At 36.6% G+C, this 24191-nt stretch overlaps 1 protein-coding gene across 9 annotated transcripts in view; it reads right to left on the reverse strand.

Moving 5' to 3' along the window:
* The window catches only part of MCTP1 (multiple C2 and transmembrane domain containing 1), a 214198-nt gene that overhangs the window by 125514 nt on the left and 64493 nt on the right, over window positions 1-24191 (reverse strand). For 8 of the 9 annotated variants that reach the window (XR_010354192.1, XR_010354193.1, XM_064405543.1 and 5 more), the window contains exons 5-8: window positions 23501-23606; window positions 15231-15269; window positions 4813-4983; window positions 3215-3345 (exon numbers count right to left, since the gene is read on the reverse strand). Coding sequence is in view for 7 of the 9 variants with exons in the window: in XM_064405543.1 (XP_064261613.1) it covers window positions 3215-3345; window positions 4813-4983; window positions 15231-15269; window positions 23501-23606 (447 nt within the window). In the remaining 2 variants the exon portion in view is untranslated. The remainder of the gene's footprint in view (window positions 1-3214; window positions 3346-4812; window positions 4984-15230; window positions 15270-23500; window positions 23607-24191) is intronic. The other variant, XM_064405541.1, reaches the window with a different exon arrangement.

A 24191-nucleotide genomic window follows, 5' to 3' on the forward strand; every position in this document is an offset into this window, starting at 1 on the left:
ACTTGTTCTCTGACAGCACTCATTCTTGGCAATTTATTGCACTTGTCAGCAGCCCATTTGCTCAGATTAGTGCTATGCATAAAGGTGTAACAGTCATGAGGATTTATTAACTGATAATCGTAAAGGTGACAGTCAGAATTGCCTTCAAAAATATAAATTATAAGAAAGCTAAATTATTACACGATGATTAAATCATCTTCATTTTGATTTTAGTATTACCTACATACACTTACTGCAGTACATTTTTAATCACAGGACCATATTGACTCAACACAGTACATAAATTATTTGCTCATAGAAAAAATGTGAATATTAAATATATTCACTGAAAATATACACACATACATATTTCTACTTATCAGATGTAGCAATAACTAATGCCACTTATGCAAGTCTATACATTTCTTTAAATGCAAGAAGGCAGCCCATGTGGCTTTAGCACCTAGTGCCTTCCACAAAAAGAACTTCTAGACTTCATTTTTTGGTCCTGGAATGTTGATTGTTTTTTAAAAAGCTGTATTCAGAAGGATGGAAGAATTAATCTCCTATAAAACGCAGCTCAGCTCTAGTCAAGTATAGTGTTTTCTCATATGAATCAGCACATGATTGGAAATACTCTTTCGTCAAAGCTCTTGTATGAGGTCTTTTCCCAGGCTTTTGAAATACTGGAATAAACACTGAATTGGTTCTAAGGATATAGAGGATATAAGATTGTAAGGACATATGTAGAATATTCTGAGATGGAGGTTCACAAGGTGCTACAACCTTTAAACTCTCATGAAGAATGCACACAATTGAAATTCAAATGTATTTTATAAACAAAATGCTCCAAGGTAAGATTGGAAATCAACCAGTCATCATTTCATTTCAGACACTGCCATACTCAACATGCCTGGATGTGAAGATGAAGACAGAGTTGCATGCTACTTCTGTGACAGACGTCTCCCTCCACTTTTCTGAACTAGATATCATGCTGTCACTCACCCTTTTACCACCTTCCTCCCTCTCACAGGCAGATCTTACCAGCCATCCCTTCCACTTCCAACTTCACCACCCAAAAACCAGAACCTCACTTCCATATCCTTAACCTTCTTGGACATCTTTCCTGTGTTTTTCTGCCCTCAGAAATGGATTGCAAGCTCAACTCCTTGCACCATTGCTACTATGTCACATTCCCAGCTTTCACCTGCCCTTACTGTGCTCCAGCCTAACAAGGACAATAATATACAAGGGACAAAGAAGCCTATGTTCTTGATTTCCCACTTCTATTTCACGAAAGTGCAGTTGAGACATGGTATCATTCTGGGAGAGTTTACAGCATTCTGGTTCTGAATAGAATTTGCAAGTAACGGAGCTTAGAGCAGAAAAACCACAGGTTTTCTGTGCTATTTTCCAGGAAGATCCTGGAATTTTTCCCTTCTACCTTCCACCTGGGAAACCTTTTCTCAGTTTGGTCAGTTCTTCAATCTAGCGTGCTTCTCCCTAGGCATATTTTGTCCAGGCAGGACATCTTCAAGAAACAGTTGTTTCATTTGTATTTAATATAAATATTCTTATATAACATTACAGCTGCTGCTTGCACATTATTCAAGCAAGCAGGAAGATCTCAGCAAGATGAAATGGATTACCCTTCATTCTTGAGCAACAGTAGAATGCTACCAGGAAGTCTTTTGTTTCCCTCCCACAGCCTCATTATCACTTCTTCTGGAACCTGAATCAAGATATTCAACTTATTATGTGTATCTTGAAAGCCATAGAGCCTTAGTAATGGAGCACGACTCAGTTGGGCTTTTAAAAACTAATACACACTTACCATAACACATGCATAGAGCAAGTCTGTAGTGTGTGCACCAAAATATTTCCAGCTTTTAGGGACAGCCTTGAAAGGAGAAACTGGGGAAGAGAGGTCAGCATTAAGTGGAGCTGTCAGGTGTTGGTGATTTTTATCTGGAGTGACTGGAAAAGAATATCAGGGAGGGGGAATATTAAGACCTATTTTCATATTCAGATTGAGCTTGACAAATGACAGTTTTTCATGGAAATCTCCTTGGAGAAGAATTTTTTTGCAGGTTACATTAGCAGAGATACGGTACCAACAGAAGGTGAAATGAGAGAGTGTCTCCAAGGACAAACTGAAGAGGGATTATATGTACACTGACAGAAGGGTCAAAAAAATCAAGAGCAGCACGATTTCAGCAAGTGCTGCTTGGATGACGATGATCTGAAAAATCATTCATGAAAACTTTCTATCTCACCAGATTTTCCTAAGAAGGTTAGAATGGAAAAGAAAACTGGACTAATTTCCCAAGGTATATAACATGTTGACATAGGACTAAATTAGTACATTACTGCAGAAAAATATTGATAGTCATCATACCGTAATATGTGAAAGTGATAGTGAAGGCACCTCCAATAAAAACAATCAAAATATATAGGATTAATAATTATTAATTATTAATACTATTATTATGACTGCAAGGATATCAAGGAAAATATGAAGTAAACAAATATCTGTTTGCTTTCCAAACAACAACTAATTTGTAGTAGCTATAAGTACAAGACATTTTTTGCTCTATTAGCTAACAGTTAATGCCACCTCCTATTCGGTAAAATGGAGCATAGCCATACAAATATAAGCTATTTCTTGAACTCCCAGACAGATTCACTTTTCCTGAGTATGAATTAGGTGAATGATTCTGTCTCAAAATATGTGTGTAGTCCTTCAACTCTATTTTGATTTACCAAAAAGATTGGTACATAAATTTGGTCTTATGCATCAAGCCAAGAGTTATTTCTCCTCCAAGCTGGATTTTGCTATATGGAACCCCCTGCACCTTGGTAATTGCCCTAAACAAGGGACTTTTATATTTGAAAACCTCAGTCTATCAATTGGTAAAAGCTGCCACCTACTGGTCAATAAAAATTATATTACATCATCAATGTAAAGAATTACAGAAATGCAGCAAATTTTACTGGAACATTGCAGAAAATACTCCCTGAACTTAAAAAACAAACAAACAAAAAACCAAAAAAACCCAAAAAACAAAACACACACACACACACACACACAAAAACCCAAACCAAACCAAAACAAAAAAAAACCCCAAAACAAATGGTCATAAGAAACCGCTTCAATGGCAAAGCTCATTTTAATCATCCTCTCTCATGGACTTCTCTCCTCCCTGTGGACCAAGAAGGCTAAAACTGCACAAACCTGCCAATGAAATCATCCTTTTTGCCAACATCTTTGTCCCACACGGTAATATCAATAATTCCACCTCGTTCTTCATAGAGATGAAAGTCAAACTGCTCCCTCCACTGAGGATTCAAAGTTTTTGGAACAATCTAAAAGGAGAATAAAAAGAAAGTTGCATTACATTGCATAGGCATACATTTTCTTAAATTGTAATTTCGATCATTAAAGTCTGTTCAAGAAGCTTTTTCTGTCTGCAATATCAATATCTCAAGCAGTGAGAATTAAAAAAATGGTAATTAGGAAAGACTACTAGCCAGTTCTCTCATGCCTCTCTGATGTAGCAGCAACCTCCAAAATCCTGCAACTTGTCACCTTCAAAAGCCTCCTGAACAAAGAATTTGTCCTGGGAATGGAGCCATTTCTCTGTAGAAAAATTATGTTCTCTGTGAAGTGACAGTTAGCTATAAAGTTATGTTTCTAAGCCCAAAGTTAAAGAAAGCACCTGCAATGACAGATGGTGACTGTAAGTACTTAAACAAACAATTGTATCATGTCCTTTTTTCCCAGCTGCAATAATATTGCGAGAAACATGTAAATGGCTTAGTATGGCTTACTCTCTATGGAATAAAATAGTTCACTTCCAAAACTGTATTTTGCTTCCTTTCCTTTGAAATTCTGATGAAAGCAGCTTTCTTAATAATTTCACTCCAAATTTCCAAATTTTCTACTCTAATGCAAAAGCAGTATTCACTGTCCTAAATGAGAATAGAATACTCCTAATATCTTCCCTATTTAGCAAACACTACTCCTTACAACCACCAGTTCTACCGGCTTGAAAAAAAAGAAAATTTAGAAAGGATTACAAAAATATGTAATTCACAAAAGCATGACGTTTTATTTCTTCTAATTTCAGATATAGAGGCCCTAATGCAGGCTCAGAGGTCTACAAATATGACAAGAAAATGTTCCTGCCCTCTTCCTGAATTTAGTCTTCATCTGGCTATGAAAACCACAGTGACTGTCATGGCCATGAAGAGAGGAAGGTTATGTGCATCATTGACAGTCCCAGCATCTCCCCTGAAAACAGCAATTTTCAAAATGGCAGGGACCAAGAGAAAAAAAGTAGCAACAAAGTCTTCATACTAGTTATCTCCTCTCTATCGGTGAAACTCATACATGAAGATACCTTTAATGAAACTTGTTGTTAACGACATGAACAGGAAAGTGAGCTTATGAACATGACATGGTTTCATGATAAGACAATGCCAAGGGTCCACGAGGCACCCAGCATCAAGCCAGGCAGACCTAATCAGAATCACTCTGCATCTCCTCCCGGCCACGAATAACCCCTAACAGTAAGTAAAAGCCAACACAGCTCCTGTATGGAACATTAGGTGTGTCCCCCTGCAAACCCACATTTTTCAGAGCAACATATTTTCCCATCTAGTACTATTTTTGTTTATAAAGAAACAAAAAGAAACATTTAAACAAAGCTCCAGGAGCTCTGACAGGTAATTATTACAATAAATTTTCATCACCATTGAAAGTCATACAAGATAAGAACACCAAACAGGAACAAAGCATTTAAAAAAAAATTTGGTTGCATCTAAAATTACCTTGCTCTTGTACTTCTGATGCCCCAAACGAAACTTCACATAAGGATCGCTGAGCCCATTTGCATCCATCGCCTTAAGTTCACGACCTTCTATTAAGGTAACACTAACTATCCCTCTCCATAACTGAGACTTTCTGTGCAGGTCTGAGAGACGTAAGCTCTGGGTCTGAAACTTTACGGGAACAAAATCATAGATTTAGTTAACACAATTCCAAAAATCTCCCCTGCTTTTAACGTTCTATTTCATGTAACTATGAATATAAAACAACCACTAAAGACATTTTGAAGCTATTTGGACAATACATACGCAAACTATATTGCAAAGAATTATTTGGAGAGTAATAAAATTGTGACAATTACACAGGAAATGTCATGCTGCTTTTGCAGAAACAAGCAGAACAAAAAATGCCCAAAGAAAGGTTCATTTTTAAGAAAGGGGTTTCTTTCTGCTTCACTTCTTCCTCTGCTGATACAATAAAAATAAATGTTAGAAAGTCTCTTCTATTAGTAGCATAGATTGAATTAAATTGAACAAGCTTCATATTTATAAACATAAACCCTGTTGAGAATATAATCTTCCCTTAGAATAACATAATATAAACCCACCATGAGAAATATGTATCAAGGAAAAATAATTCAATAAACTCCTCTATCTCTGCCTCTGAAATGATGTGGTACTCTCAGAAACATGAATTGAGTACCAGAATGTAAGTTCCAGAGTTTGGAAAGAACAAAACCTCTGTTCAGAATTGTATAGAGGCTTGTGGATTTGTGGACTTGTGAACCCTCAGCCACTGATTCTGGGCGTCAAAATAAGATTCGCACACATAAACCAGGCAACTACAGCTTTGATCAATGAACTCCACTGGGGGTTTGAGAGCAGGAGGATATAAACTTGAGTAATTTAAGATAATTTCCAGTTTGCTCTGAGCTACAGTGGGAACAAGGTACCAGAACTGGGGAATCCCCTTTGCACTCCTAAGGAAGACAAATGCGCCTTGAATGCACCCAAGAAGCAATGCTGGTAAAGGCTCTCCCTTCTATTCTGAAACTTTATTCATTAAATGCTACCTTATCTATAATCAGAACACTAGATAGCTAAACTATATTTTAAATTGCAAATTATTTTCTCTAGGAATCAATAAAGGAAGGCTGTATGTATACTCTGCTGTAACTATAACTTTATTATGCAATGTAGTTTGAGCAACAAAGGCTTTGTGGGCTCAGCAACCCGCACACATGCAGGTCTTGCATGCCTGGCTTCATCCCTCGCAGACCTCCACTATCTCTCTAAGAGGGTTTCAGTGCAGGTTTGGGTTTAGTCTTTTAGACAGTAAACTCAGCTGGATGGCTACAGCTATGCAGGTACCCAGGACAGGGGTTTTACTCTATTACCCAGAGACAATGATAGAGATTAGACTGGATTACAATCATGCTCACCCAGGCTCCAGAGAGAATAGACATGAGAACTGTGGCCACTGGGCTTGGAGCAAATATGATTAACATACTTTTTGCAGTATTTCAGGTATTTTTTGGCATGCGTTTGTGTTTTCTAATGGTTATTCCCTCCAAGTATTATGGCTCAAAATATTTCACTACATTTATTAAAGGTTTCTCTTCCTGAAGTGAAGGATTTGACTGCAGAGAAACTTTTCATGAACATGCTGTTTCTACAAAGGCAAACAAGGAACTGTGTGTGGAATAATCTTGAACTTAACCTGCAACGTGTAGCAGCAGTGGGACATCAGATGGCAGACCCTCTACAAAAATTAGGGCAGAATTGGGAAAATCACTTGCCAGAAGAGATTTAATTTATAACTTGGGAGCATTATATAAACTTCTTCTCAGCACAAATACACCTCTCATTGAGGGCATACTGTCAATATTGCCAATAACTTGATTTGTGAAGAAGTGGTAAATTTTTTTTACTGTTCCAGTTTCTCAGAAGGCTTAGAGCAAAACAAAGACTGGTTAATAAATAACTGGCTCTGCCCTGAACACAAGATGATGAGAGATACAGAAAGAAGACCAGACATGCCTAGGAACGTATTTAATATTGGGATATAACCAGTGGTTGAGACTACTTCTGCAAAGAATATACAGTTCTTGGGAGTTTTAAGAGCTGAATGGGTATCTATATGATTTCCAGAAGTCTATCATGAGCTTGCATTTAGAACTCTTTTGAAGTAAATCTTAAGAACACTGCATAGCTCTCTACTTCTTTATCAGTGAGATAGTGCAAAATTTAGATAGTATACTTGACCTAAATTTGTTCTTTTCAGCAGCTCTTACAATAATTTGCTGCACTAGATCTGCCCCATCATCAAGCGAGATGATTTTTTTTCTGACCAGTCAGGAGTTTCATCAGTGTAATTCATCAGGGTAATTTCCATACAAGGTAGCCAGGTAAGATCTAGATGACCTAGAGCTGGGTGTAAAATGACAGACAGGTCAGACAGGAGTTTACAAGAGTCAGGCAGGAGGCTGGAGAACAAGTGTTCGTGTGCTGCAGGAGGAAGCCTTCCCAGGTCACAGCCACATCTTGCAGACAATGACAATCAAAGCTTTATGCAGACCCTAGTGGCATCCTGACTGACACTGAAGTTCCAGAGACTATGTCTTGCCATGCTGGAAGAAAAGCAAGCAGCTGCTAAAAAGAGGTATTGGTTGGTTGTGGCTGTTTCTTCCTCAAGGTAGTCAATGTGGACCACATTGAACAGTGCTCATTTCTGTATTTATTGGTAACACACAGATACATGGAACAGCAAAAGGGAGAAGTATTGAAAGAGCCAGAGCATAGCTCACTGAAGCTAAAGCATTGAGATTTCCTGGACATGAAAGGCATAGTCTATGTGACCTTCTCCAGCAAGAATAACTTCCAGCTGGCAATTTTCTTGTTTCTAAGCAAGACCGAAGAGAATCCAACATGCTTTTCTTCCAGTCAAAACCCCACTTATTCTCAGAAATTACTGATAATTTACTGACATAACCTCTTTTTTCATATAATGATTCTTGTAGGAAGAAAAACAGAAAAAAAGAATGTTCAGATTTCAAGTCAAATATGACAAAAAGGTAGCTGAAAAAAATGGGAAAGTAAGACTGATTTTCACATTCTTTCCTTATGAATTTAATTTCACAGTGGGAGACAGGCACATTTCTAGGTACATTTCCATGTATCTAAGAAGCCTGTAAAATCCAGCCCACAGTGAGATACAAATTCAGAAGGGTAACCATATGAATAAAACAATGAAATGAGCATGTATCTTTCTCAATTTCTCCTATTAAGGACTGTTTCTCAAGACTTATCCTTAGGCAACTTGCTTCCCTCAGAAAGCACGTAGTGAGTATTGCAGCCTAGATTCACTCTTGTGCCACAAACAGGAAAAAAAAAGAAGAAACTGCACAGCTTTTCATTTGTCTGTAAACAGGTGGGAAGTTACAAATTTCATATAAAATGCCACAATTTGGAAAGAATCTAGATCAAAATCTCAGTCCACAACCATCATTAATGTAGGAATATTGTTTACACTATTCACATTTTTGTGCAGGCATAGTGACTCCCATCTGATACGTCCTGAACGCCCAAAGAGAGGGGTGGTGAGTAAGTTGCAGCCTGCATGCAATGAAGTTTTCTCCCTCTCTTTTTTTAAAGGAAATTTAAATTTGACTTCTGAAAAGGAGTCTTTCATGCCAAAGGATGCTCAAGGCTACCTGTGAAAGAAAAACTCACATATTTTCATTTCCATGCACTCCTTTAATGCTTAATAAACAGCAAGCAAATCCAGCACTTTCTTATGTGAAAATCACAGTTTTTATTTGTGTTCCACCTATTCTGTGGAAATGTGATGTAGTGGGTGAGCTAGGGGCAGATGAGGAAAGAACCTTCTGACAGAACTGCACCCTCTGCTAGATGTGATTAATACAGCTAGCCAAATGTCAGAACTGAAAGATGATCTAATAAACATGACTTAATATTCTGCATGTGTTCAGGTATTTCTGGATAACATTAAAGGATGGGAAACCAACAAGGCTTAGTCAGAATCTGGGCATTGATCCCAGGATAATCAATACCACATGGCTGATGAGGTATTGTTATTTTTGTCAAAAGAAGAGATGCATTTTATTGGTATTTTTGAAAATCCCCTCATATTTTTGTTTATCTTTGGGTAGCTGTGTGTCCTCTGAAACTTTAGTCCATATGAAGTGGGAGAAACCCCACACATTGTCTTCTCCCAGCCCAATTTCATTTCTTCGTTGATCAGCCCTCGTGCCCTGCAAAGTACCACCTTTCCCACTGGTATGTGCTTGTACAAACAGACTCTGCTTTTATTAAATCCCCTCCTTATTACATGCACCCCAAAGACACACTGCTTCTCTGAGTCCTGGGACACAATAGACAGAAATAGAAAAGTCTACCACAAACTTATTAATTTTTTTAAAAAGCAAATCAATAATGCACTTATATGACCTGCAAAGGCACTTCAATCCAAAAAGTAACTTTGGTTTCAAAGCTCAAAAAAATATCAATCAAGAAAGTAGTGAAAAAATATAGAAAAGAAAAATACTTCTCTCCACCACTTAACAGAGCACAGATATAGAAATATAGCAAAGTGAATCAAAGTCAGTGTTGCAAATTACTGCTGTAAATTCATGTAAACAGAATTCCTCTCCCCCAGTTTCTAGGATGCTCGCAGACCTTGGATAAACAACGTAAAATAAAGATTGAGAATTTCAGTAGATACAACTGCTAGCTTAATGTAGAAAACAATGAAAAAATCAAGAGACGGTCACATGCATTTGCAGTGCTTTTCCTATATTAGAAGTGACAAAAAATACAACCTGAAAAGTCTACTCTATGTAGTTCCTACACTGTATGTCAGAGCAGAGTTTGAACTGGATTGAAATATTTTTACATCATGACAATGCAAAATATATAAAGTAATAATTTAAAATATCCCCACATGGTTTTTTCATTATACTAGAGTTCTAAACTTATAACATTACACATTTAGTATTATATGTAATAGCTGCAGTCAAGAATGATAGGAAGTAGACCTTCTCAAACCTTGAGGTACAGCTGTGTGTTTCCTGAAGAGTGTTTGGTGAGGGGAAAAGAGGCTGGGGTCAGCCTGTGTCCTCAGTCAGCCTTTCCAGGTTCTGAGAGAACACCTTGCATTACAAGTGATTTCTCATTCTCCTTCTACTATAGGCAAATAGAAATGGAAAATATGGTTTGAATTCACCAGCATTATAGACAATGAGCTACAGAAATGTCTTCAATAGGTTCATGATAATTCTTTCTTATTTTTTCCTCATTGTAACTAGAGGAAGTTTCTAAATGGACTGCTACTGATAATTATTGCGATACAAAATAATGTTTTCATTAACTTTTTATCATCTAGATTTTAGATTTTAGGCTGTTCTAATTCTAGGTGAAGCTAATAAAAAATTCTACAGTTGAGAAATTTACACTGCCCTATACCCTGAGTGTTTTAACTGTCACGTTAAGTCTGGTTTATGGAGTTTGCACTAACAACCCAATACTGCTTCTATACAGCAATGCTACGGTGACACCACAATATTTGTAATAACAGCTCAGACTTTTGTAGCATTTCACAAATAATAATAATAATAATTTGGCATCCTACTTAAGTGTACTTGCTGGATGCAGCTCAGGTGTAGTATCATGCAGACTGTGGCACTCACTGCTATTCTGTAACAGGATGAAACCATTATACCGGACAACAGTGTGCAGAAGCACTTTGCAGAGAGGCGGTGCCAACACGGTCCTAACCACCTCAATTCTTTGTCCCAGTAACTCCCCTTGGAAATTGTGGCTGCAACACATGAAAGTCAACAGGTCTTCTGATGATCCTGTTATTGTCTGGGATAGCCAACATCACCACAGTCCCGAAGCCGATATGGAGCTGATACAAAAAAGAGTGGCAATCAATACTTGATGGAAACTTCCCGCACTTTTGGAAATGTAGGAATGAAAACCCCACGGCAAAATGCTACTCTGCTGTTTTTGTTCTTAGCTGGATCAGCTGTTATCACTCACACACAATTAATACAAATATAAGCTTCACCAAATATTTGTATGATTTTTATAATTAGATGTCTACCAAACAGGCCTATCTATTCTGACTGGTTTTTATTTCCATTATTTTTTTATTTATAGTTGTTTTCCTTCAAGCACTATTTACAGCTGCTAAAAGCCACTAAATTAACAATTCATTCTTGTTTAAAATGTTCATAAGTTGTATTTTTCAGTTTAAAAGTATGAGCAAAAGTTTCTAAAGAGGAATTAAAGGAAATATAGTTAACTAAATGCAAAGAAAAAACACTTTCATTCACTTGCTTTAGGCAGTAAATATACTCTTTCATCCCCAAGTGCAACTAATCAGAAGTAGCTTCTCAATTGTGACTGAGGGGGCCCATAAAAATCTCATGGAGTTCAACAAAGCAAAGTGAAACATTCTGTGCCTTGGTCAGGGCTAAGGCAAGCACAGTTTTAGGCTCAGCAGAGAATGGAATGAGAGCAGACCTGAGGAGGTCTTGAGGGGTGTTGTGGATAAGCAGCTCAACATGACCTTCTCATGCACAGCTGCACCCCAAGACACAGATGACCCTCTGGGCTGCACTGAAGGAAGTATGGTCAGCAAGTCAAAGGAGGTGATTCTAATCCTGTACTCTATTCTCCTCTGTTGTGACCCCAGCTGAAGTACTGGATCCAGCTCTGAGATTCTCAATATAAGGACATGGACCTATTGGACTGGGTACGGAGCAGGCCACAAAGATGCTCAGACGCTTGGAAAAGACAGACTGTGACAGCTGAGGTTGTTCAGCATGGAGAAGCATCTGGAGAGAGCTTAGAGCCCTTTCCAGTACCCAAAGGGGCTACAAAAGAGCTGAAGAGACACTTTTGACACGAGAATGCAGCGACAGGACAAGGAAGAATAGTTCCAAACTGACAGAAGGTAGCTTGAGACTGAGTATTAGGACGAAATTTTTGACTGTGAGGGTACTGAGGCACTGGAGCAGGTTGTTCGGAAAAGCTGTGGATGCCCCACCCCTGGAAGTATTCAAGGCCATATTGGATGAGGCTCTGAGCAACCTGGTAAAATGGGATGTGTCCCGGCACAGGGGTTGAACTAGATGGCCTTTGAGGTCCCTTGCTGTAGTATTGCATTTTATTCAACTGGTATGCCCTGTCTCACCCTTCCAAAATGTATGGTATATCCCAAGCCTGTGGTCCTGCCCTGAACCATCCTGTGTCTGTAATCCCATTGGCACAAGTCTGATTCCGCGCCCATTTTCATTCTCCCTCTTAAACCGTGCGAGCGAGACCAGTCACTCTCTTAGCCTTTCTCCTCTCTTGCCTGCTTTTTCTCCCATCTTGTGCCTCCCCTATGCCCTTTCCCTCTCCCCCTCCCTCCCTCTTCCGCCCTTCCCCCCTCAGTAACCATGTTGTTCCAAGGGATGGGACCCCAAATAAACCCCCATTTAATTATTACCCTCAGAAGCTGTGTGGAGTCTCCTTGCCTGCCTGCTGCTGCCAGCCAACTCACAGCCTAAGGGGCCCCCCAATGACTCCCCAGGGTGCCCCCCCCAGAACGAACCGCATCACCTTGCAACCCAAACCACACTGTGATTTGATGACTTAGAGATGACAATGTATTTTTATCTTGGTTTATACATGTTACAAAACACACTAATTTATCTTCATTTCTGGCAAGAATGGACATTTCATTCTAATTGATTCATGTCACTCAGAAACAATCATCACATATTAATAGTATAAATTACAGTATTGTTATATTTTAGTACTTTCTAGTGGTCTCAGTTCTAAGCTACCATTGAAGTTATGAAACAGAAGAAAGGATATAAGAGAAGGCATATTACCTTTTCCTCCAGGCTTTACTGGGATGATGTTACTTGAGAGGGCATAGCAGATAAATTTTACATATATTTTTCCCATAATACGCTGGCTAAAACTGCTAAACCACTTGTTTAATCAGACAAATTAAAGCATTTACAAAGTTTTCCTGGTGTTTCCTTAATGAGTCAGTCTAAGAAATTTAACATGGTGTCTGATCATGTTCAAACAGCAGTTCTCCCACAGATGTGAAAATGGAAAAAGTAGACTCTTATTCAGAAGAAAGCAATTTTCAGTGAAATGGATGTTTCTGACAGAGCTCTCTCTCCATATGCTTTGGCTAAAAGGTATTGTCTTCACTGAAATAGCTTTGTTATAGTTATAGTCATGTAGGAAAACATGAGCTAGGCATGAAGTTCATGAATACAAGCCACACCATAGAGTGATCTGCCTTGCTACACCTTAACTTCAAGCTACCTATGTTACAAAAAAATGTAGGCTTCAAGGACAAACTTTAAAAAGCAAAGAACAGTACAATAACTTGTAAAAACAAATTAATCTATTAGAGGTGTATATAAAGTCTAGACAGACCCAAAATTAGCTTTAGGAAATTTTATAATGGTATCTTTAAAAAATTCTAATATTCAGCTTTTTTCTCAGCTCTCAGAATCACAAGACAAACATTTCCTGATGAAGAACGATCTCAAAAAGAACGCTTTCTCTATTACCTAACAGGATTATGTACCTACTTTTAGACACCTTTTTTTTTTTAATCTGCAAATGAAATAAGAGCCTTCTTTAATATTGATTACCCTATACCTCAGAGAATAAGTCTTTTGAATTAATTCTTCGAAAAGAGAAGGTTTTTTAATTTGGTTTGCTGAGAGCAGATCAAAGATTTGGAATGCTGGAATAGACCCACAAGGCAAATTATCTCCTGTGTTTTAACTGACGTACTTCTATATATAAATCATGAAGACAACAATGCATGTAAGATATTGTACCTCTAGGTTAAAATACTACTTCAGCTAAGACAACCATAGAAAAAAATGCAATGTTTAAACCATACATTCACTTTTTGCAAAATATTCTTATATGCTAGTTTGCAAAAATGCCAACTACTGAATAAAATGCTATCCAAGGAATGTAACAAAGCAGAACAGGGATAAATAACTCACTTGAAGATCTTTAAAGAATTCCCAGCTCTCACACTGTGCTGTTCATTCAGAATTATGGAAGCTCACAGTTTTGTCAGTTTGCAATGCAAACAACATGCTACCCAAAATAGTCAGCACATTGGGAGTTAACGCATCACTTACATGATGCAAACCAGTTCTACCCTTCAGTATTCTCACAGCTTCCTTATCTCTTCTTTAAGCACCTTAGATATTTCTCATAATTACATGAACCACATGAGAATAAAAAATCTACATATCACTTCACCATTATCTTAGTTTCATAAACTTCACAAAGGAAACAGACTGAGTATTGTCCTGCATCCCATAAGCAGACTGTGTGAAAAACCCATCCATAACCCAAGAATTATGAACACTGCTCTCTTTTATGTTTTAAGGTTGAAAATACAAATAGGTCTTAAAAAGTGCAAATATTTGTCGAATGAGCACCATATACTACACTGTTGACTAATAACCTCCTATTTAAAGTTATGCGTCAATATGCTAGAAGAGTAAATCATTTAACAAAATCAGTGAATCACCCCACACAGTTATTTTTTTTCCTTATCTTAACACCTTTACATGGTAAAGACTATCAACCTCACTAGCTCAGGTCTCTGCAAAATTTTAATTGACTCGCTTTAGGCAGTAAATACACTGGTTTTATCAATTCAGATGGAAGAAAAAAGGTAAAAAATTGGAAAAAAGGTTAAAAAATCCATTACTTTCAGTCAAACTCTCAGTCTTTCTCTTGTAGAAAACCGCACACAGTGCTCCATTTTTATCACATCCATAACTCCTAAGAGGGGAAAAGCCTGAAGAGCTCTAAAGAGCTCTATGAAGTGGAGTCCACTATGGCCTGGCTATGACTGCCACTTGTACACAACCAGTGATAAGGGAAATTTGTCTTCAAGAAACTTCACTGTGAAAACTTTGCACACAAAAACACAGATCAGTAAGAGAAGTACATAACAGGAAAATAAAATATACTCTTTGGCATGAATTCTTTGTTCACATTAAAACAGGAAATTGTTTACACTTGAGAAATTAAAGGTTTTAGAAATAGAATCAGGACATGTTGGCCGCTTATAAGAAGTCACTAGATGGCTTCCAGACAGGTTAAAGTACTGTGACAAAGATGAAAGGTTTCATGATTATATTAAAAGCTGAACTATACCATGATGTTTATTTAGTGAAACAGAAAACACTGTCATTAAAGCACACTTGGAAGGGCAATACATCCTGTGCCAGAAGTTTCCAGTCCTATATGGCATGCTTGGAAGAAATCATAGTTGTTCTAAAAAAAACAAACAAAAAACCAATGCCACCAGCTAGAAGACCACATGCTAAAAGTTACGAAGTTACCTTACTTGATCTTTTCCAACTCTTCCTCATCAGCATTGTCTGAAAATAAAATAGAGGATTTTTATTACCTTTTCTCTGCAATACAGAAAAGGAGGCCAACAGTCTCAAACAGGGCAATTCACATTTAACCACCACTACGACTGAAGCAGCAGCATGTACACTCCAGTAACAGATACACACAAGACTGAAATAAATCCAGACAAGTAGCAGCCCTGTGCATATCCAGGCATACTTTTCTGGGTGGTATGAGTGTGTCACTTTTGGACACAATCTTGCAAGTAAGAAAAAACAGAAAAGACAGAAAGAACTGGATTAAAAAATGAAAATAAATAATTATGCCATGATAGATAGTGATTTCAATTCTGACTGATATTCGAATATTTATTTATTAAATCTTAATAATAAGTACTACAACTTTTTTGAATAGTACTGATTTACTCACAGGTGTAGCCACAAAAGAGAAAACCTGCATGAGAATCTTTTGATGACATGAATCTATTATAACATCCTTAAAGTAATCACTGCTTGTTCATTTCACAGCAGTAAAAATAGTTCTTTGGTTTGATAATTACATACATGAAATAGAAAAAATTAACTCCTTTAAAAAACCAAATCTCAGTTTCCCTGTCCCATTACCTAAACAATCTGTAAAAGCTTGGCACTGCTAGGAGCCAAAATACCCATGACAGATTCCTAATCATTAAATAAAAGAGACATTCTAGTCAAGTACTTTGTGGAAGGTTTATCTGTAAACACAACTGTTGCTTAAAGCATTTCTGTGGAAATGCAAAGAAATTAGTTTACACAACTTAATAAGGTTTAGCAGCCTGTTACTGAGACCATGCAGAAATAAATCAAAGGTCATTAATTTCTACTGAGACTTTTGCCATAAAAAACAAACATAATTTTAATTTTTTATTAACTATTTCAAAAACACTTGCTTTTTCAGATAATTGAAATAAACTTTGAAATTAAAATATTTTCCTTGCTAAGAAATTCAATTATATTTTGGTTCAAAAAATTAAAATGAGAGAAAATGTGTGTGGGGTTTTATTTCTGAAATACCCAGAATTTTTCAAATAGACATAGCTTTTTGTAAGAAGAAGAATAACTGGCCACTGAGGAAACTTTTTTAATTGCTATGGACAGTTAATTCCCAAGCACTATGCAGTAAGTTAATAATAATTGTAGCACCATGGCTTTGGAAAAGATACTAAATGTTTTATTAAGCTAGAGAATGCCATTTAACTAGTTTTTCTAAAGAGGCATGTAAGAATTTAACAGCTTGAGGCTCACAAAGAAAATCTGAGTTCCTGGGTCCTGTTCAACACAGCACAGCCCCTCCCTTCCTCGCCATTTCTGAATCCTACACAGCTATCGGTCAGAGCACAAATGCAACTTCACCGCGCTTCAGACCAAGATGCGAGAGGGAGTCCTGACAGCTGAATTAACTACACAGGTTTAGATTAGATACCAGGAAGAAATTCTTCTCTGTGAGGGTGGTGAGGCATTGGAATTTGTTAGCCAAGGAAGTTGTGGCTGCACTATTCCTGCAAGTGTTCCTGGCCAGGTTGGATGGGGCCCTGAGCAACCTGATCTAGGGCAAGAGGTTGAGTGGAACTAAATGATCTTTAAAGTCTCTTCCAAACCAAACCACTCTATGACTCTTTCAACTCTGAGTAGTTCAGTTTGTGTAGTAGCTACAGAAAGGTATGACCACCCTTACTGAGTAAATGGCATCATTATCAGCTAAAACAGGATAAGCAGAAGCCGTAACAACTATCCTTAAAAGCCAAAGAAATAAATATATATCATAGGGCAGATGAGCATGGATGATCTACATGGTATTTATTAATCTGAAAATATTCCATTCTTTGAGTCTATTTCTGGAGTTTTTCTCTATTATATTAATGTCCCTCTGGCAAATAAATAAATAATGCACGATATTATTTAAGACAGCAAGCAAACAGACAGCACATTAATGTTAATAGTTCTATATTAAGCAAAAAATACTAAGCATCATTTGAGATAGATTGTTTTAGGAAAAAACCAATGCCTTGAACTTTAATCTCAATAAATAACAATATCCAAGTAGAACTTGTATGTTTCCTTTTTTTCCATTTTCTTTGTTTGTTACATTGCTGGCAGTGTTGAACAGCTGTCCCCAGTCACTGCTGGTCCCCAGCAATGCTTCTCATCAAGCTATCAACTTTGTAATTTCCTATAGCTGAAAACTGCCAATTAAGACAGCTGTGGTAGTGAAGAAATGGGTGCCATGCAGCGCTGAAGAACTTGCTTACTGCAGGTTTTCCAGTGGTGGAATCTGTGTACTGAGTGCTGATGGAAAAAGAGCCAAAGAGCCAGAAAAACTCACATGCATTGTGGCACCCATGACTAGAACACCAGACAGAATGTCCTGGAAGCCTGTACACATGCATGAAATCACAAACAGCACACTGTCACACACAGCACCACATGTATCCAAAAGTAATTAAACACTGTCAGAATTAAAGTAACAAGACAAGCTTTGTCTAAGAAAAAATATCAATTGCTACTTTTGACTTCTTTTAAACTGGTCATCAAAAGAAGAAGTTAATGAAAAATACAGAAACTACATCATAACCTCATTATTTTTATTAATAAAGTTAAAAGTAACAAATCTTTAGAGCTAACAGGTTTCAACATTTTTATATAGACATACTTTTCTCATATTTATTTATTTTACATCTTTTTAGTTTGCACTGGTTAGCTAAGGTATCTGTGCTCCCAAACAGTAAAACTGAAATGAGGGATTAATGTAAAGGACAAGTAGCGCTAAACAGGACAAAGCAAACACAAATTAATTGGTGGAACTAGTGCTACTTCAACTTATTGCATTAGGCTGGAAATAGATTAAACTTCCCTTGAACACTAAAAACTTTCTAATTTTTATAGTCGTATAGAAATAATTCATTAATCAATTTCGATTCATGATTAATGATTTTTCATAAATCCCAACAAATAAATTTACTTCAGAAGCCAAAAATCAAAAGAATAGGACTTTTAATAACTTTAGATATGCTATCCTTCTATATATGTACATAGTTTGAAGAGCCTTTACAAGATTATTACTTTAAATATTCAGATTTTAATGTCTTTAGGACAAGCACCAGGTAGCAAATGGCAAAGATACAGACAAGATTTTCTAGAAATTTTGATTTGTTTATCTACTCAATAACTGCAGGCTATTTCTGCATTTTCTTCAAATAAAATGTACCACAAAAATAAAATAACGTGTCCTTATTTATTAAACTGGTTTACTGAATCTCTTTATGATTGAAATTATGTCCAATATCTTCTACTGAAAAACCACAATTCTAAACTACTTAAGCACTGCTTTTCACAGTTCATCAGGACTCAAAAATAAATAATCCTCTTTCCTAGTCAGTGTAACAGTTTTACATATAGCTATATGATTGTATATTTATGTTAATATTTTTAATTGATATCTGAATCCCAAAATGTAACATTTTGATCTGAGGAAATGGGGCTTTCCAGCTGTACTCTCAAGATCATGTCATCAGTCATTACATATAAAATATTAATTTCATCAGAATTTTTTTCAGAAAGATAAGGAAAAAAATGCTCTCAAATGGACCAAATACCTCATCACTTCTTTTCACACCTCAAGTTTTCATCCAAAACAATCTATTACTGTGTCAAATTGGCTGCTTATTTTTAAAATAATTTGCAACAATACCTCTCTCACAGACAATATACTAGGCCTCTGAATTTGTCCCATTTAATTTCAAACTTGCACTTGGAATATTTTATCGTCCAGAAGCATCAATATTTCTTAGGCAGTGTAAGAGGATGCATTTTCCTGTAACATACTGCCACATTATTTTGAAACACCAATAAAATGCTTTGTGAGACCTGTCCTCCAAAAACACATCCTCAGAAGACTTTTCCTTTACCTGCACATCAGTGCATGACCTCCAACACAGCCTCGCTGAAGTTCAGGCAGTGAAAGGATCTCTTTGGAAAGTATAATCCACATCAAAAAGTTACCAAACAACACACATCACAAACAGCAAGTCTTGTTTTAAAGAGCTCAATTTGAAAATGGCTAGAGACCTGCCCAAAATACAGGATCAAAACACCATATGAGTGTTGTATGGGAAATCTAACACTTCTTTTTTTAAAGCTGTTCTATTTTTGTATTTCCTCCATGGTCTTAATAAACACTCTCATTTTAAACATATGGAATTATAGTAACTGTAATTTAAGTACTTCCACACAATTTCTGTAATCTTCAGCTTTACATTTTAACATCATTTATGTGTAACAACACACACGTTATGTAAAGTGGTAAAGTATTACCCTAATTACAAAATTACTTGCAACTCTCAATTGCAAGCAATGTAAGAGTTATCACCTGAGCAAAATAAAACTTATTCAGGAGAAAATTAATTTTTGAAATGTATGCTACGCAGGGATATCAAACCAACAGGATTTAAGGAAATTTGCAATGACAGGAAAACACTGCACATGATGTGAAGAGACAGTATATCTGTGTCTTCCACACATCAGTCATTAATGCACACTTAAAAGTGCTCAGGTTTCTATCTATATATTTCAAGGACACTCAAATTACTACCTGTATAGAGATATCCAAGTAGAAGGGGAGCATCAATCAAATAGTGTGCTACACAGACTTGGAATATGGGAGTTGCTTTTAGTGCTGCTTTATATCTTGTACATTTTTAAGAGTAGACAAGAATTAGTCTTAATCTTCTAAAATAACATTTGAAAATACATTGACCTCAATTCCTTTCATTTCAATAAAAATGTCTGCATTATTACCAAACCTTTCAAAACTAGCCAAAGATGACAGTTCAACTGGAGCCATAGATTTTGTAATATACCTCTCCTTCAAGAGTAAATAAAAGCTAATAAGTACATGTAATAACTGGAAAAAGCTATTGAGTCTTGAACTATTAAACCCTTAATACATTAAACATACATCAATTACATATTAATTTTGTAGGTCATCTTCCCTGCATTGTGACACAAATTCTCTGATTTTATTGCAACTTCACCAGAACTGCTCTGTGATCCATATCTTGGGAAGACTGGTTTCCAATAAATATTAAGCTTCAGATTAGGCATCTGATTCTTAATTGGAATCTTGGGCATTTTCAGACAAGTTCTATATAATAGTTTAAATGGGAAGAAAATGTGGTGACTTGAGTTAAATTAAAAAAGCTAATAATGAAATGTGTAATAACATAAACCCAATTCTTCATCCTATTATAACCAGTCAGTTGGATATCAAAAAATTTGCTAACCAGCAACTCTCAGCAACAGTCTCCCAACACTTTCAACATTCAGTTGCTAATTTATGAACACCCATATGAAAAACTTGTTACACTGTAGAGTCTTCATTTCACTTTCTCACCTCTAAACTTCTGGAACACTTGATATAATAGCAGACAACAGGAGGCAGCACAGTAGCTACGCTCTCTGTATGATGAAGAAAGGAAACTTGTGCTGTCCACATAATGGTATACCACATAAAAATACAGTGTTTCTGTGTTGCATGATTTAGGGTTATGGCAGGATAGTGTCAAAACAACTTGTAAAAACGGGGCAACCTGACTCAGACCTGACTGGTCTTACCCAAATAGAAAAAAAAAAAATTAATTTCTTAATTTAAGAAACAAAGACTCTTGTGGTGTAAATTTGCAAGACTTTGGAATTCTGAGCTTTATGGACAAATGTGTTGCTAAAAAAAAAAGAAAATTACACTCCTTATATAAGCTAGATGCACATAACCACCATATCTCATTATTTTTATTAAATGCCAGCAGAACGCCATGAGGAAAATTAACAGAGGATAAAATAATTTCCAAATTTCTACATCTTTGCATTACTACATACCAGACAGTTAGTTCCAGTAACTGACTTACTAGGCTATTTAATACTACCTGTGAGAAAAGGGTAAAAAGAACACTAGTAGAATCTGCCAGTACTCCACAGGTATGCAACAGGATGTCTCTGCAGCATACAGAAACATACATGTTCTTACAAAAACCTTGCAGCTGACCATATCCATGAACATTTTCATCAGAGTAATGCTTTTTCTTGGCCTCTGCTGCAAACCTGAGGCAGGGCAAACACGCTCATTGTTAATGGATCCTTACAGGTGGGTAAACCAAAACTATGTTAAATAAGCAATGTAACAAAAAATTTATTAGAATAAGTGCTTTAAAACCATAATTTAGGGGGGGAAAACCTGTGTAACATTGGAAAAGGCATCTCTAGCTGTCTTAGAGTGTTTGATCATCTTAAGAGTAGAAAATTCAGAAGAGAAAAAGAAAGAAAAAGAGGCAGTAGAAGAGAAAGATACCACCATCCATGGCTTCTGTGATGTGTGGGTGATTTTGGCCCATGGTTGTGATGTACAGTCCATCAGAGGAGGAGGCCCACAAAAACTGGGGGGGTTATAATCCTGGCTCTTCTGGTAAATGCCCCAATACCTCCTGCATGAGTTCTGGGCATGAAGAACAGTCTTCTTCCTGGGAGATTCTGGAAATCTAGCTGTTTTGCAGGTGCGACGGAGGGTTGAGTGCATATGTCTCTGTGTTTGAGTGCCTGGACAAAGTTTGTGAGTAAACTGAGTTTTGTGGCTGCACAGTGGTGGCTCATAGTACATGAAAGAGACTGGCATTAAAAAATCCAACAAAACACTGTTCCGCTTCCACAGGTTCCATTGCTTAGTGGTGTTTTTTCCTTTAATTGAAAACAAGATGGTTAAAGCAAAATTTAGCTGCAAGATCCAAATGCTTCCCTACAGTCTAGCTGAGGCCAAAGGAATCCATATTATTTTACAACCTCTCATAGTGAGAATAATCTCTTCTATTTCTGCCATAGTTCTGCTTCTACTGCTTGTCAACAGTCACAGATGCTAGTAAATTATTGTCTTAGGTTGGAAAATGTAAGATGTGACCAGGGTGTGTACTCCATTGCCATCTGTTAGAGCTGGGACAGTTATCTTCTGTTAATTGGGCCACCTGTTAAAACCAGGTGGGGCAGTTTTCTTTATCTCTTCCAGAAACCATCCTCCTTCAGGGGAGACATCTTCTGTTAATAGGCCATTGAGTGTCACTGCATGACTGATAAAATTGCATTATCCCATTGGGAGATGCTCCGCCGCTGGGGGAAGAGTCAAGCATTCCTACCTAGATATAATCTGAGATTTGGAACACCACAGGCAGCCTTTTCCCACCAGACTCCCAGAGGAGCACCTTTCTTTTCCACTGGATTCCCAGAGGAAGACCAGGCCCATCTACACCACCACTGGACCTTCAGAAGAAAACTACATCCTTCTACAGGATCACTGCTTCAACAGAACCTGTCACTCCAGGAGGTCTGCAGCCACCATTCAATCAGACTGCTACCAACACCCTGACCCACAGGGTGTCAGGTCGTATTCTGACTCTGTCAGTGTTGTTTTGTATTACTGCATTTTTTATACTTTTATATTTTCTTTGAATTTTTTTTTTTCCTAATAAAGAACTGTTATTCCTACTCCCATATCTTTGCCTGAGAGCCCCTTAATTTCAAAATTATAATAATTTGGAGGGAGGGGGTTTGCTTTTTTCTTTTCAAGGGAGACTTCTACCTTACTTAGCAGACACCTGTCTTTTCAAACCAAGGCAATTATAATAGAAAGAGTTTGTCACAACTAAGAGTATCTAGAAACCTGGAAACTATTTTCACTTAAAATTGCGCAGCTCAGAAAAGTAAGACTGATGAAGGAATTACAATAAACTTAGAAAATTATACTATCTTGTAATTGAACTGTAAATTTAAAAAATTGAATTAAAAATAATCCTTTAACATTAGTTGCCAAAAAGCAGAAACACTACCTTTTTCAACTTTATTTTTCATATGGAATAGGATTCAAATCTCTTATTTAGAAATAGCAGACTAGGTACAAAATTCTTTAACCAATGGTTTACTGATGTTTCTCCATATTAATCAGCACTATTCACCTACAGCTGACTTTACTTGATCCATCTGAATTCCTTCTTACTAACTATGTAAGGGAGGATTCAACTTAGGTGAAATATGCTATACTGTACCAGAAATATCGTTCAGTGTTATCTTAAGAATTAGAAAAGTCAAATTAATCTTATAATTTGATATTTACTCTTGAGCTTTATGTCATTCAACAAGACCTCAATCACAGGAGTGATGACATTTATTAAAATACTTAAAATTACCACTTCTCGCTGGTCTCCTGGAGCCAACAGAACTGTCAGGAATATACTTCCCAGATCATGGTCAGGGTAATGAGGATCCTTCAGACTCAAGGTAACATCTGTTTGCCTAGGAAATAAAATCTATGCATTTACTTGGATTTCAGACTCTTAGATAATGAAACTTCTCAATCATAAGAATTGAAAGCATCTGAATTAATGTGAAGCTACTTAGAAAACAGTGGCACAAATTTGCCCTAAGTCTACTTATAAGTATTTCTGCTGAATGCTCATAAAAAATACAAAATATTTTTACTCTGCACTAAGTACTGTATTACATGTACTGAAGTAATTAAATCAAAAATGTAACATTAATGGGTTAAAAAACACAAAAAAATTTCAAACATTAGGGGGTGATGCTGTGAATGAAGCTAATATGAAAACAAGATTAACATGGTTGTAAAGCAAACCTCTCCATAGACACTGTGAAAACGTGCATAATCAGCTAATAAATTAATTGTATTCATACAATTAATTGTATTAATAATAAAATAGTTTTTAAAACTTAAGTGGTTTTCTTTAGTTAGTTTTATGCTAATGTAGTTTGCTATGTAGGTTTCTATAATTATAGAATTATACACTAATTATAATTATAGAAACCTACACTATGCTAGTGTAGGTTTCTATAATTATTTTCTAGCATGAAGTTTTACTT

The sequence above is a fragment of the Passer domesticus genome, chromosome Z (assembly GCF_036417665.1).
Source record: "Passer domesticus isolate bPasDom1 chromosome Z, bPasDom1.hap1, whole genome shotgun sequence".
NCBI lineage: Eukaryota > Metazoa > Chordata > Aves > Passeriformes > Passeridae > Passer > Passer domesticus.